Here is a 13,639-nt window from a genome sequence, read left to right on the forward strand (position 1 = left end):
TTCAGGGGGAAAATAATAATTATAATTGGAATAATTGGAAAAAATGTCTGTCAACGTAATCATAATTGAGCTGTAACTGAACATGGATAATTGAAGATGTAATTGTAATTTAAAAGTGTAATTGACCCCAACCTGGCTGCAGGATGAAGTAGTGAAGAGGATATTTGTGTAAATCTTTCCTATGTGTGTTTGGCAGCACCCTGAGCAGCGAGGTGGGTCCTGAGTGCTACGAGCTCCAGGTGAGTGTGAAGGACTACTGCTTTGCCCGTGAGGACCGCACAGTGGGCATGGCCGTGCTGCAGCTGAAGGACGTGGCGTCCAAAGGCAGCGCCGCCTGCTGGCTGCCGCTGGGTAAACGCATCCACATGGACGAGACGGGTCTCACGGTCCTCAGAATCCTCTCCCAGCGCAACAACGACGACGTCGCCAAGGAGTTCGTCAAACTCAAGTCTGACCAACGCTCTGCAGAGGAGGGCCGCAGCTAGACCGCCTCCCGACACAGCTCACACTGCCCTTGTGATCCACAGTTAGAAAAGCACACACGCCATACAGTCACAGTCACCACACGTTGTTTACTGTAAATCTATTTCCACCTTTTAAAAAAACATAAAACAAAGGTCATCAGATCGTCACATACCGTAAATTCCGGGCCATAAAGCGCATCGCTGTATTGACCGAATTCCAATGAAAATTTTCAAGAAAAATCCATGCAAAGGCCGCATCGTCACAAAGGCAGCACTCTAGTGTCTGATGAGGGTGCTCTTCAGATGATTCAGCCAATCAGAACGGATAGGTTGGCGGGCTGTTGTACTCCTGTTTGCTTTAACAAAGATTTCCATGTACTCTGATGAGTTTGATTGATTGATTGATTGATTATACTTTATTTATCCCCGAGGGGAAATTCAGTCTCAGTTACATCCCGACCAAGAAACAAGAAAAGACAATCACATATAACATGGAGGGACAGGGACTGGAGAACTGTGGCGCAGCCAGCAGCAGGGCAACGCTCCGTTTCTTAGATGAGAAATATTAAACCATTGGTAAGAAGAAGAGGTCAAGTGGACAAAACCAAACTAGGCCCTTGTAGAGAGGAGCGGAGTTTGGGATCATGAAAAAACATCTCAGCAAACATTGCGACAAAAACCAACAAACACAACATTCAATTCAATGCAACAGCACGTTAGCACAGGGGGTGGGGTCTTTAGGATGGGTAGTTTGCAGGTCAGCCACAGGGTGACGCATAGCTGCCCTTACAGTGCCTCGCCTCCTGCTGTCATCTGCAGGGAAGGAGGAGGAGTTGGGGCCGGAGGAGACGGTGACAGGTTGTGTGTGAAAATGTGGGAGTAGTTAGTTAAGCCTGTTTTCTGAGACTCTGCTGCAGTCTCTCACAGTTCGTCTCTAACGCCGATGACGTGGGACGGCATTGCCGTAGAGATGACCTCAAGAGTTTGTTAGCCGAGACGAAGATCACAGGGGTTCAAGGGAATGTGAGGTAAAGGCCAGAGTGTCGAATCAACATACCATCCATGGAGTTGGAATGTGGAGAAAAAAAACAGGCTGTTCATCTCAGGGGGCTGAATAAAGATAAAGATAAGTTGTTTTCAGACGGGTTAGTCACAGCGTAAATTCCATCTAAGAGTTCGGCCCCTTTTGTAAATGACTAGCGGCTTTCCAATAATGCTGTCAACGTAATCCAAACTTTGTGATAAATCAAGAAAATGCCAGTTCCAATCAGCAGAAGACCTGTTATCATAATTCCAATTTCAATATGGTCTGGTGGACGTCTTCCACATCCTCAGGGCATACGGGTTCTGGATCGGGATGCAGAGATAGGCTCCTATTAGATTATCACAAGGAAAAAACAAAGACAGAGCAGCAAGCAGAAGAAAAATGAGGGAGTGAAGGAAAAATCGTCCGTCTCCTCCGAGAGCAAGGAGGAAAAAACTAAATCTGATAAACTGATAGGTTTCCATCTCCACATGAAGTCTCCTTCTCACTGCCCCACGTCTACGTATCAGTCCTTTTACAGCTTTTAATGGTCACTTTTTACTGTAACCAGACTGATACACTGATCCCTCCGTTCTTCTTACCTCAGAGCGATCAAGCAGATTCCAGACTCTGAGTCAGAATACGGACGCGATTGCCTCTAAACAAACTAAATATGGTGATTTGGCAACTTTATGCTGTTAATTGTTTTTTTTAATTATAAACAGGCTGATTTTTACTGTATCCAGACTGTTCTGATCTCCGCTCCGTCTGTCCGTTACGTAAGCTTCTCCATCAGCCTCAGAGTTCAGAGAACCGATCGCTCCTTAACAAACCTCACACGGTGATTTAACAACTTTATGCTGTTTTGATCTATTACACACTGGCTTTGACTTCATCCAGGCTTCTGCAGCGCTCTCGCTCTCTCTTTCTCTCTCTCTGTGACATCTTGAAAGTTGCATCTTATGCATTTCTTCGTGTCTTTGCCATGTTGAGGGTGTGTGTGACAAAATGACCGATCACAATGATTCAGTGGGATCTCGATTTAATGTAAACCGTTTCATTGGTCCACTTTGTCTAATGTGATGGAGCTAATTTTTTTGGAGACATAAAGCTTGTAGAACCGGAAAAAATCCACAAATTAGCCACGTCATTGTTGAAGCCGCATGGTTCAAAGCGTGGAAAAAAAAGTTGTGGCTTTTAGTCTGGAAATTACGGTATTTGATTTAAAAAGCACTCATGCCTTCATTGTTCATTGATTTGCTTTGTTTAATGCTACTCTCTGTAGTCATAGAGAGGAACTGTGCAATCGCACGCACACACACACACACACACACACACACACACACAAAGTATTTGATCGGTCAGGATATGAACACTTTTGTAGCCTTTCAACATGTCTTTCATCCTTTCCTGTGACGCCCCTCCAACATTCTTCCTCTTCTTGTTCCTTCTTTCGCCTCCAAATGGAGAAGGAACCTCAAGTGCCAACAGATAATCACTGAAACATGCCAAGGCCAGCCGAAGCACAACAGGACCCCCCGTCCAACTGACCAGTGAAGGCCACACGGTCTCCAACATTCCACTGCACCAACTTAGGACAAAGCACTATTTAGTTACGTATGGGACGTTTACTCTTTAATTACCTCTGCATTCCAGATTCTATTTTAATATTTCTATATATTAGCATTCATATCTCTAGATGATAAACTAAGAAAGACATATGTAAAGGTAAAGATGGATGATGTGATGGACATGTGGTGCTTTGAAAAGCTTGTCCTCGTGTGTCCATCGTCCCTGTACCAGAGCACACTGCCTGACACCCCAATGCCTTCTGTCTCGTTGACTCTCGTCTCCCTCCTTCATAGCGACAGCGACCATGTGACTCATCGCTGTACATGTGGTCCAATGAGCCAGTGTGAGAATGAACAAATGTGTTTGAGTATAACGTGTGTGTGTGTACTATGTCTATGTTCTAATGTTGACCCCATGTAGCCACTCGTGTTGAACATGTATAGAGAAAGCCATCACGAGCAACAAAGGGAAGCAGGGAAGTCCATCTTCTGATTCTATCAGATGTTGGTGAGTTTTGTTTTGTTGTTTACTTCATACAAAAGGGTGTTGGGTTTTTTTTGTTTGTTTTGGGTTTTTTTTTTTTTTTTAGTTCTTCGCTTTTAAACCACGTGTCAAACTCATGGCTCGGGGGCCAAATCCAGCCCTTTAGACCATCAATTTCGGCCCTTTGGAGAAAGTAAAAATGACAAAGAAAACATGAATCATTGTGTAAATCAGTGTTTCTCAAATGTGGGTACGATGGCACTACAGGGGGTACTTGAGAGAGAGATTAAAAAATTAACAAATAAAGTGTCAGTCTTGGTCCCACCTTAGGTGTGAAATGACTGAAAATGATGAAAACTATAGAAATAAATCTATTCAGCCAATAAATCAGCGTTTTTCGACCTTGGCTTCGGGACCCCGTGTGGGGTCGCCTGGAGATTAAATGCGGTCACCTGAATTTTCTTCTTTTTTTTCTACTTGTCTGCACATGCTGTCAAAGGTCAACACTACAAGAAGTGCAATCATTATGAGACAGCAATGTATGTTGTTATTGTTATTGCGATAAAATAAATTGATTTATTTTATTACTTAATTGTGACCATCACCAGCCCTCCCTAAAGAAGGGTAAGAAATCTTTTATTATAGGGAGGATATAAAAAGGGAGAGCAGTGTTACACCTAGGGGGAGGGGGAGGGGGAAGGGAGCAGGGAGGAGAGACTCAAGGTAGGAAATAGAAAGGGTGGGGAAAAATAGATTGTTTTCTGAAAAATTTAAATATATTTTTGAACTTTTTTTTATTTATTTTTCCTTTTTTTTATTAAAACACAATTTTAAACAGTATTTCTATACTTGTACTTTGTGACATCTAAATCTAGTTCAACTAAAATGCAGTAAAAGCTCAAACATGATCAATTACTAATTCCAGAAAAAAGATATCTTTGGGGTAGTCAGAAATTCTTGATATTAAAATGGGGTCACGATCCAAAAAAAGTTTCTTTCCACTTATTTACAAAATGAGATTCTTTAAAATGTGTGTTATCACTCGTTCATTCCATCATTACGCTTTATAGTTTTTAAATAGTTTTCTAAGCAAAATGTTGCAGTCAGACAAAGGGGGGACGAGGATTCAGAAATAAGAGAAAGGGGGGACTTGTTGCTTGTATCACATATCATTTTTAATGTTAAACTGTTGGGGAAAAACTCAATATTCTTACAAAATCATTAACATTTCCTCGACATAATATTTCCCTAATTAAATAGAAATTGGTCACAAAATCTAGGAAAATTTAAAGTGAAGATCCTGTTGGGACTGATATCTGTCACTTATTGCTTGGATATTGTCGGTTTCTTACATATTTGGTATTTTATGTATATGTAGAAGTGCAAACTTGGGCACAATAATGTTGAAATTACTTGTTTCCCTGCATAAAATCTGTGGCCCACTTGAGGTCAAACTGCTCCGTATTTGGCCCCTGAACTAAAATGGGTTTGACACCCCTGTTCTAAACACTCTTGATATTTCCAGTCATTTCCTTGTGTGAATGAGCAGCACTTTATAGCACATACAGAGAAAATATTGGAGAGTTGTTCCTTTTTTCCCCGCTGAGACACATTCCAAACACTCTATCTAAGAGCAACCCTGCTGTCCGATGGTCCGACTGCCAACACTGTAGCCACCGTGATTGGGAAGTACGACCTCTGCCAAAGGGCTGCAGATCCAGATCAAAGCAGGTCCGGGTCTGACATTTCAAAAAGAGGAGCTACAGTCGAGCCTTTGAGTCTAATTCGTGTGGCTGCAGATATACGTAGTGGGATCATTTCCACACACAGGGTCTCTGCTGCGCTTGTTCTTACACGTTATTTCTCGGCTCTGGATCCACGGCTCGGCCATCTTTCACTGACACTTCTTCTTCTTCACTGGATGCCATTTTTTACACTGGAAAAAATAAGAAAAATAGTGTTGTTTTTCTGTGAAAGGTGTGTATGCTATTGTGAACAAAAAAAACAACGCTAAAGTCAAGGGAATGGGTTAAAGTGTCATGATTACAGGGTGTATTTTTGTGCATTTGTTTATAATTCTGCCTGTTTATATGAACAAGTCTTTCCTTCTAACAAACGTGTACGAACTGAATTCTATGCATCTGATCTATAAACAAATCTGTGTAGACGAGTTATTTGAAGCAGTCTGATAATGTTTACATTGTGGGTTTGTATTCTACTTATTACCAGTCTGATACGTATAGGTCTGTGTGACTGTCACAGCTGTAGTCAAGCTGTGGGGGAAAATCCACACCGTGACAGGCATCGATTGTTGCTATTGGACGTTGTACATATATAGCTCCAGGGTGACGTGAAGTGAAGTTTGCTGCTCTTTTGTAGTTTTCGATTTTTTGATCAGAGTGACTGGACCGTGTATGATAGGGATTATTATTATTATTATTATTATTATGTAGCCACTGCTGAGAGACGTCAGAGCACAGTGCACACACTGGAGACCAAGAACAAGAGACTTGTTTAACTCAACACTGCAAAACTAAATTTTGAAAAAATTTCAAAATCTAAAGCATCAGATTATATCATACTGCATCTAAAATCTCCAATATCATATAAATTCTATTTATTCAATTTTTCTGGGTCTTCAAACATATTATTTATTGTATTCATTTGCAGAATATTGGTTAACCCTCAGGCCACCTTTAAAAAAAAAGCTACTCTGTTGAGCTTAGGTACCAAAAAGGTACCTTTCAAAAAACTGTCGTAAAAATGTTGTATATAAATATTTTTTCACATCAGACCTTTTCAACAACTCCAGACCTAACCATAGATATAAAGTTTTCATTTTATTTCTGTATTAGTTTTTGTGCCCTTTCTGTCATAAAAACACATTTTTTTACAATGAGAAAAACACAAAATATGCTTTTTTTTTTTTTCAAAAAAAATATGGTGCAAAATGGAACATTTGACATGAAGTTATTACATTGAGGCATTATTACTTTTAGAGGTATGAGCATTTATTGAAAAAAACCACACTCATTGAGCTTAGGTACCAAAACAGTATCCTTCAAAAAAGTGTTTTCAAAATGTCATATATAAATGTTTTTTCTCACTTTTTTCTTATAAGATCTTTTCAACAACTCCAGACCTAACCATAGATATAACGTTTTCATTATATTTCTGTATTATTATTTTTTTAAGTTTTTGTGCCCTTTCTGTCATAAAAATGCAATAGGGTCCAAAGTGGAACATTTGATATGAAGGTATTACAGCCTTAAATAGGTCAATAACTGATAGAAATTTTGATTTTGAGGCATTATTACTTTTAGAGCTTTGAGCGTTTATTGAAAAAACCGACACTCTTTGAGCTTAATAACAAATAGTTCAGTTTTACTCATACCTACTGTTGCTGACTATTGTTGTCTGTTTGAGTAAAATCACCTTTTCTAACATTCCACACCATGAAATATGTAATAAAAGTATGTACGATTCGTGCTGATATCGAATCAATATCTAATCTGAAGTAGAATAAGTGGTATCCAGGGGACAGCACTAGTACAAACTTTCCTTACACACAACAAAGTGTGTTCATTAGCGTCTTTAAATTAGCTGGATTTATACAGCTGGTTACAAACACTCAGTGAATGCTCAGGGCTGTCAAACCATAGACCACATGTGTCAAACTCAAGGCCTGAGGGCCAAATCTGGCCCACCAGAGCATCTAGTCCAGCCCACAGGAAAATTTTGTTTAAAGGGCCTATATTATGCTAAATCAATGTTTTTGAGCTTTTAACCTTATAACAATGTTAATTCCTTATCAAAAAACACCCCCAAAGTATTATTGGGCTTCCTTCCTGCATCTCTGAGCAACCCTCACTAATCCTGCTCTCTGAGCTGCTGCTCTGCCCTCTTCTGATAAACGAGCGGTCTGACTTTTGTGACATCACAAAAGTCTGAACAGTCCCCTCAAGGAAGTGCCGGCTGCGCCTCCACAGTGAACGTACACGCCCACTCTCTCGAAACTAAAAGCATGCGAGCTGGATACACAAAATGTGTTCTCTAAATGTAATCCCTCCCTGAGCAGTGGAAAGCAACAGTGTAGAATCAAGGGAGCGGTTCCATTTTTAGTAACCGTTATATCGCCTCGTATCGCTTTTGACTTGATTTGACGTGTTTGTGACACAATGCGAAGCAGCGGTTGAACAAAACAAATGATTATCGCCTTAAATGCACTATTCCTGTAGTTAATAGCGATAAGGTGGAGAAGAAAGACTTAGCAGCTTAACACTCCGGTGTTTGAAGCAGCTGATCTCCACTGCTGCTGCTGCTGTGATAAACACACACCCTAAAGTGCTGAGACTCACAATCACAATAGCCGCTTAAATAGCCATGTGTTTTACTGTAATGTGCAGTTTTTTGGCTGAAAACAATAACAGTGTGTGAAAGCGCCTACTTATGAATATGCATAAGTAGGCTCCACAACAGCCTGTTTTGAGAACCGCTCAGAAAGTCACTTTTTGAAGGGTGAGTTTGGGAAAATAAGCCTAAAATATTATGTTGTTGGGGTTCTTAGAACAAAAGATGATATAGGACCTTTAAAGTAAAAAATACAACAAAAACAAGTCTTTTTGTAAATGATCATAAGTTGAAGATAAAATACAATGGAGATTGCAGAACTACATCATTTACAGTAATATTAAATCACAATTATTTTCAAAAACCTGGGAAACTCCTGCAAATTATCTCACAGAATTCTGACAAATTACATTGCAAAGTCAAGGAATTTTCACCAATTGGTTAACATTTAGAATTTTGTTTAAATTTGTGCTTTTTCCTTCACAAAATCTTTTTTTTTTAAAATCTGGTCTGGCCCTCTTGATTTTTAACTGGATCACATGTGGCCCTTGAACTAAAATTAGTATGACACCCCGGTCTGTTTTCATTTCAAAGTCTGAAAAGTGTAATTGTATATTTTTAATATCTGGGGCTTTTGTGTTGAAAGACTAGAAGTGAAATACATTTTTTAAAAAAATCAATAATAACAATATGAGCCATGCGTTAAACTTAAAGCCTCTGTATTTCTTGTTGTGTATTTAATACCATGTTTTTTTTTCGGCTATCACACAGGAAGACAAGTCTTTACAGTTGGTAATGATCAGCTTATAGGCAATCACTACATTTAATATTATAATCCGAATGAGTTAAACCGTCACTCCTGATTGGATACAGTGTTAGATTTAAAAATAAATAAATAAACTTCCCACTTTTTGTGCCAAAAATGTAAATAATCTCCAGTGTGTCATTGGGCTACAGGAGGATATGTGAGCAGTGTTTTAAAAACAACACGTACACGTCGCTGATGATGCCACGAATACGATTCTTTGTTTATTGTCGTTGACAATGGTGGAGGATTCCTTCAGATGGGAGACAGGAATGCACACACAACACTTACGAACCAGGGTGAGATGAAGCACAAAGAAAAGCACAGTGACACAAAAAAAGACAGACATGCATGATGTGTTCTGTCCTGCCCAGTGGACGAGGACACACACGTGTACAGACACACAGATCCTGGCCAGGCAGAACAACTGCATGAAACGCTTGAAGAAAAACTAAAAGAAGAAAATGTATTGTGTCCAGCACGCCGTAATTATGTGATGTTATCTGGCAACTGTTGTCTCCTTTATTTTGATATTTTGAATATTTGTTTTCTATTTTTCAAACGTTTGTGAATATATAAATATGTATTACTGATGATGTGTAGTGGCACACAGTACTCGCATGGGATATTTTTTTATACATGAGATGTTTCTAATTTCCTTTTTTTCATTTTTATTCTGGTTTTTCTTGATGGAAGCTGTAGCTTCTTCGGACTGCAGCCGCATTGTGTTTCTGCTTCCAATAAAACATGGGAAAAGATTCATTCTGTCTCTTTTTTTCTGAGGTGAAAAGAAAACAGTTAGTATTAAAGCTTACTACATTGGCTGTTTGTTGATGTGTTGATCTAATACACAAATGGGCAACTTTTATCACAGCGGGGGCCACATTATCAACATTCATTTTAGCATTTAGAATAATGTCCAATCTGAACATTAATACAGGAAAATACAATGAATTTGTGTGGTTTTTTTTTTTATTATTATTATTTTGTGTAGTTTTGTCATTATTTGGTGTATTTTTCCCTCACTTGTGCTTTCAGTGTTTTTTTTTTTAGTTGTTTTGTGTTTTTGGAGTAATTATTTTGAATTTTTGATGTATTTTTGTCCAATTATGTATTTTCCTGTCATTTTGTGTGTTTTCTGAGTCGGTTTTTGCGTTTTCTTTTGGGGCCACACAAAAATAGACTGAACCACATGTGGCCCCCAGGCCCCCACATAATGCATGTGTGTGTTTTTTTTTTACAATTTTATGTATTTTTGTTTTCATGTAGTGTATTTTTTCCTCACTTGCTTTTATAGTGTTTTGTGTGTTTTCGGAGTAGTTGTTCTGAATCTTTCTTGTCATTTTGTATATTTTTCTGTGTATTTCTGTTGTCCTATTGCACACGTGTCAAACTCATAGTCCGCGGGCTAAATTCGGCCCTTTGGGGCATCAAATTCGACCCGCAGGAGAAAGTAAAAATGACAGAAAACGAATGAATTATTCTGTTAATGAAACTCAACAATATTTGCAGAGGCTCAGAGTTTTCCCAGTGCTTAAATCACACGACTGCAGTCATTTTTAATGTCAAACTGTTACAAAATCCTTAAATTGTCTTTAAATTATGACATATTTACCTTAATTAAATAGAAACTGGTCACAAAGATCCTGTTGGGACTAATATCTGTTACTTATTGCTTGGATATAGTCAGTTTATTGCATTTTAAGTGAAAACTAGGGCACAATAATGTTGAATTACTTATTTTTCCAAAAAAAAAATTGTGGCCCACTTGAGAAGGGAGTATTATTGTGTATTTTTCTGTAATTTTGTGTACTTTTTGAATCATTTTTTGCGTTTACTTTGGGGGCCACACATAAAATAGACTGAGGCCCATATGTGGCCCTCGAGCCGCCAGTTTCCCATGTCTGATCTAGAATGTGTGCTGTGCTACCCTGAGCTCCAGCTCGTGGACATAAAAAATGGAATGTTAGCATAACTCATGTATAAATGGTGACATGTTTTTTCTGTCTAACCGTTAAGGACTAAATGAAACCGATCAGGACTTGGAGGTAAATGTGTTTGCATCGTGTTTTCAGGCTCTGCGAAGAAAAGAGATCTTGAGAGAGTCGGGGATGACTAAGTGCTCCGTGCTGAGGGTGGGAGACGGCTGCTGTGGAAACGTGACAGGAAACTCTTTCCTCACATCCATGAGGATCTGTGCAGGCTGAGCGTCAGAGCGGCCTTTGAGCAGCACCTGGAATCAAACAGGAGTCACACAAACATGTGAGGCTACACTTTAGATCAGCGCTGTCATTCTCACTCTCAGGCCAAATAGGAGGAGTTTGATGTCACATTATTATTATTATTGTGCTCTAGTTTCACGTATGAATAAATTATAGAATATGTACCGCACTGATAATATCAAAGCAATAAGTGACAGATTTCAGTCACTTTCAATTATTTTGATTTTTTGACCCATTTTTATGTAATTTAGCAAAGTTTTCTGGAATAATTTGAATAAATTTGGGAAAAATTGAGTTCTTTTAACAATTTGAGATTAAAAATGTCAGCCATCATGTTATAGAATCATTTTTGGAGATATCTACAACTGAATTAGTTGATAATTTACACAACAATTAATTGTTTCTCTGACTTTTTTGCTTTGGCCAAATTAGATGCTCTAAAGCAGTGGTTCTCAAACTCTCTTATTTCTGAATCCTAGTACTTGCTTTAAAAACAACTATAGAGCATAATTATGAGTGATAACACACATTTTAAAGAAGCTATTTAATGCAGTGGTTCCCAACCTTTTTTAGATCATGACCCCATTTTAATATTTAGAATTTCTAGCAAATTTCTAGAAGTAGTTTTTGATCATGTTTGAACTCAGATAAAACATTTTTATTGCATTTTAGTTGAACGAGATTAATGTTTCACAAAGTGAAATTATAGAAGTACAGTTGTTAAAGATTGTGTAAAAAAAGAGAATAATCGTTCAAAAAATTCAAAATTCTATTTTAATTTTTCAGAAATTTCAGGTGACCCCATTTGAACTCCAGGAGACCCCACATATATTCCCGACCCCAAGGTTGAAAAAAACTGGTTAAGTGGCTCATGAATAGATTTATTTCTATATTTCTATAGTTTTTATCATTTCCGGTCATCTCACGCGGTGGGACCAATACTGACACCTTATTTGTTTATTTTTCACTTTCTCTATTCTGTCAAGTGCCCTGTAGTGCCATCGCGTGCCCCCATTTGAGAAACACTGCTCTAAAGGGCCGGATTTGGCCCCCAGGCTTTGAGTTTGAAATGTGCTCAACAATGAGCCACACACACACTATTTATAATAAAAATATACCTAACTAGAATTGTTGCATTTCCTGAAGAAAATGCAAGTGAGGATGCATGTGCTGGCCCCCGTCGCACTACATTAGCATAGTATTAAGCTAGCAATAGCCTTAATGTTGTAATAACTTAGCAACAATCGCTAAAACCAGTTAGATTGAAAAGGTTGAAAAAGGCTGAAAAAGGTTTAAAAAGGTTGTGCTAGCATTAGTATTGTGTTAGCATTGTGCTAACATTAGCATTACGCTAGCATTAGCATTACGTTAGTATTAGCATTATGCTAGCAATAGTATTGCACTAACATTAGCATTGCGCTAGTATTAGCATTGTGCTAGCAATAGCACTGCACTAGCATTACCATTGCGCTAGCATTAGCATTGTACTAGCAATAACATTGCACTAGCATTAGCATTGTGCTAGCATTAACATTGCGTTACTATTGCACTAAGATTAGCATTGCGCTAGCATTAGTATTGCGCTAGCATTAGCAATATGCTAGCATTAGCAATATGCTAGCATTAGCAATATGCTAGCATTAGCATTGCGTTGGCATTGCGCTACATTAGCATTGTGCTAGCATTAGCATTGTGCTAGCATTAGCATTGTGCTACCACTAACATTGCGTTAGCATTGCGCTAACAATACCTTTGTGCTAGCATTAGCATTGTGCTAGCATTAGCATTGCGCTAGCATTAGAATTGCGTTGGCATTGCGCTAACATTAGCATTGTGCTAGCATTAGCATTGCGCTAGCATTAACATTGCGCTAGTATTATCATTGCGCTAGCATTAGCATTGTGCTAGCATTAGCATTACGTTGGCATTGCTCTAACATTAGCATTGTGCTAGCATTAGCATTGTGTTAGCATTAGCATTGCGCTAGCATTAGTATTGCGTTAGCATTAGCATTGCGCTAGCATTGCGCTAACATTAGCATTGTGCTAGCATTAGCATTGCGCTAACATTAACATTGCGCTAGTATTATCATTGCGCTAGCATTAGCATTGTGCTAGCATTAACATTGCGTTAGTATTACACTAAGATTAGCATTGTGCTAGCATTAGCATTACGCTGGCATTAGTATTGCACAAGCATTAGCATTGTGCTAGCATTAACATTGCGCTAGCATTAGCATTGTGCTAGCATTAACATTGCGCTACTATTGCACTAAGATTAGCATTGCGCTAGCATTAGCATTGCGTTAGAATTAACATGGCATTAACATTAGCATTGCGCTAGCATTAACAATGTGCTAGCATTAGCATTGTATTAGTATTGCGCTAACATTAGCATTGTGCTAGCATTAACATTGCATTAGCATTGCGTTAACATTAGCATTGTGCTAGCATTAACATTGCGTTACTATTGCACTAAGATTAGCATTGCGCTAGCATTAGTATTGCGCTAGCATTAGCAATATGCTAGCATTAGCAATGTGCTAGCATTAGCATTGCGTTGGCATTGCGCTACATTAGCATTGTGCTAGCATTAGCATTGTGCTAGCATTAACATTGTGCTACCACTAACATTGCGTTAGCATTGCGCTAACAATACCTTTGTGCTAGCATTAGCATTGTGCTAGCATTAGCATTGCGCTAGCATTAGCATTGCGTTG

The 13,639-nt window shown here is 38.7% G+C and overlaps 2 protein-coding genes across 7 annotated transcripts in view; one reads left to right on the forward strand and one right to left on the reverse strand.

Annotated features, from left to right (window-relative positions):
• Nucleotides 1-3,625, forward strand: part of unc13a (unc-13 homolog A (C. elegans)) — a 79,142-nt gene extending 75,517 nt beyond the window's left edge. For 4 of the 6 annotated variants that reach the window (XM_028443922.1, XM_028443925.1, XM_028443923.1 and 1 more), the window contains one exon: nt 197-3,625. In XM_028443922.1, coding sequence (XP_028299723.1) covers nt 197-485 — 289 coding nt within the window. In that variant the 3' untranslated portion in view covers nt 486-3,625. The remainder of the gene's footprint in view (nt 1-196) is intronic. The other 2 variants (XM_028443926.1, XM_028443924.1) reach the window with 1 other exon arrangement.
• Nucleotides 3,626-10,424: 6,799 nt separating this feature from the next.
• Nucleotides 10,425-13,639, reverse strand: part of LOC114461674 (unconventional myosin-Vb) — a 52,599-nt gene continuing 49,384 nt past the window's right edge. Inside the window, exon 37 of the mRNA XM_028443929.1 lies at nt 10,425-10,931. Within this exon, the coding sequence (XP_028299730.1) occupies nt 10,770-10,931 (162 nt within the window). The 3' untranslated portion in view covers nt 10,425-10,769. The remainder of the gene's footprint in view (nt 10,932-13,639) is intronic.

This window comes from Gouania willdenowi, chromosome 4 (assembly GCF_900634775.1).
Source record: "Gouania willdenowi chromosome 4, fGouWil2.1, whole genome shotgun sequence".
Classification (NCBI taxonomy): Eukaryota; Metazoa; Chordata; class Actinopteri; order Blenniiformes; family Gobiesocidae; genus Gouania; species Gouania willdenowi.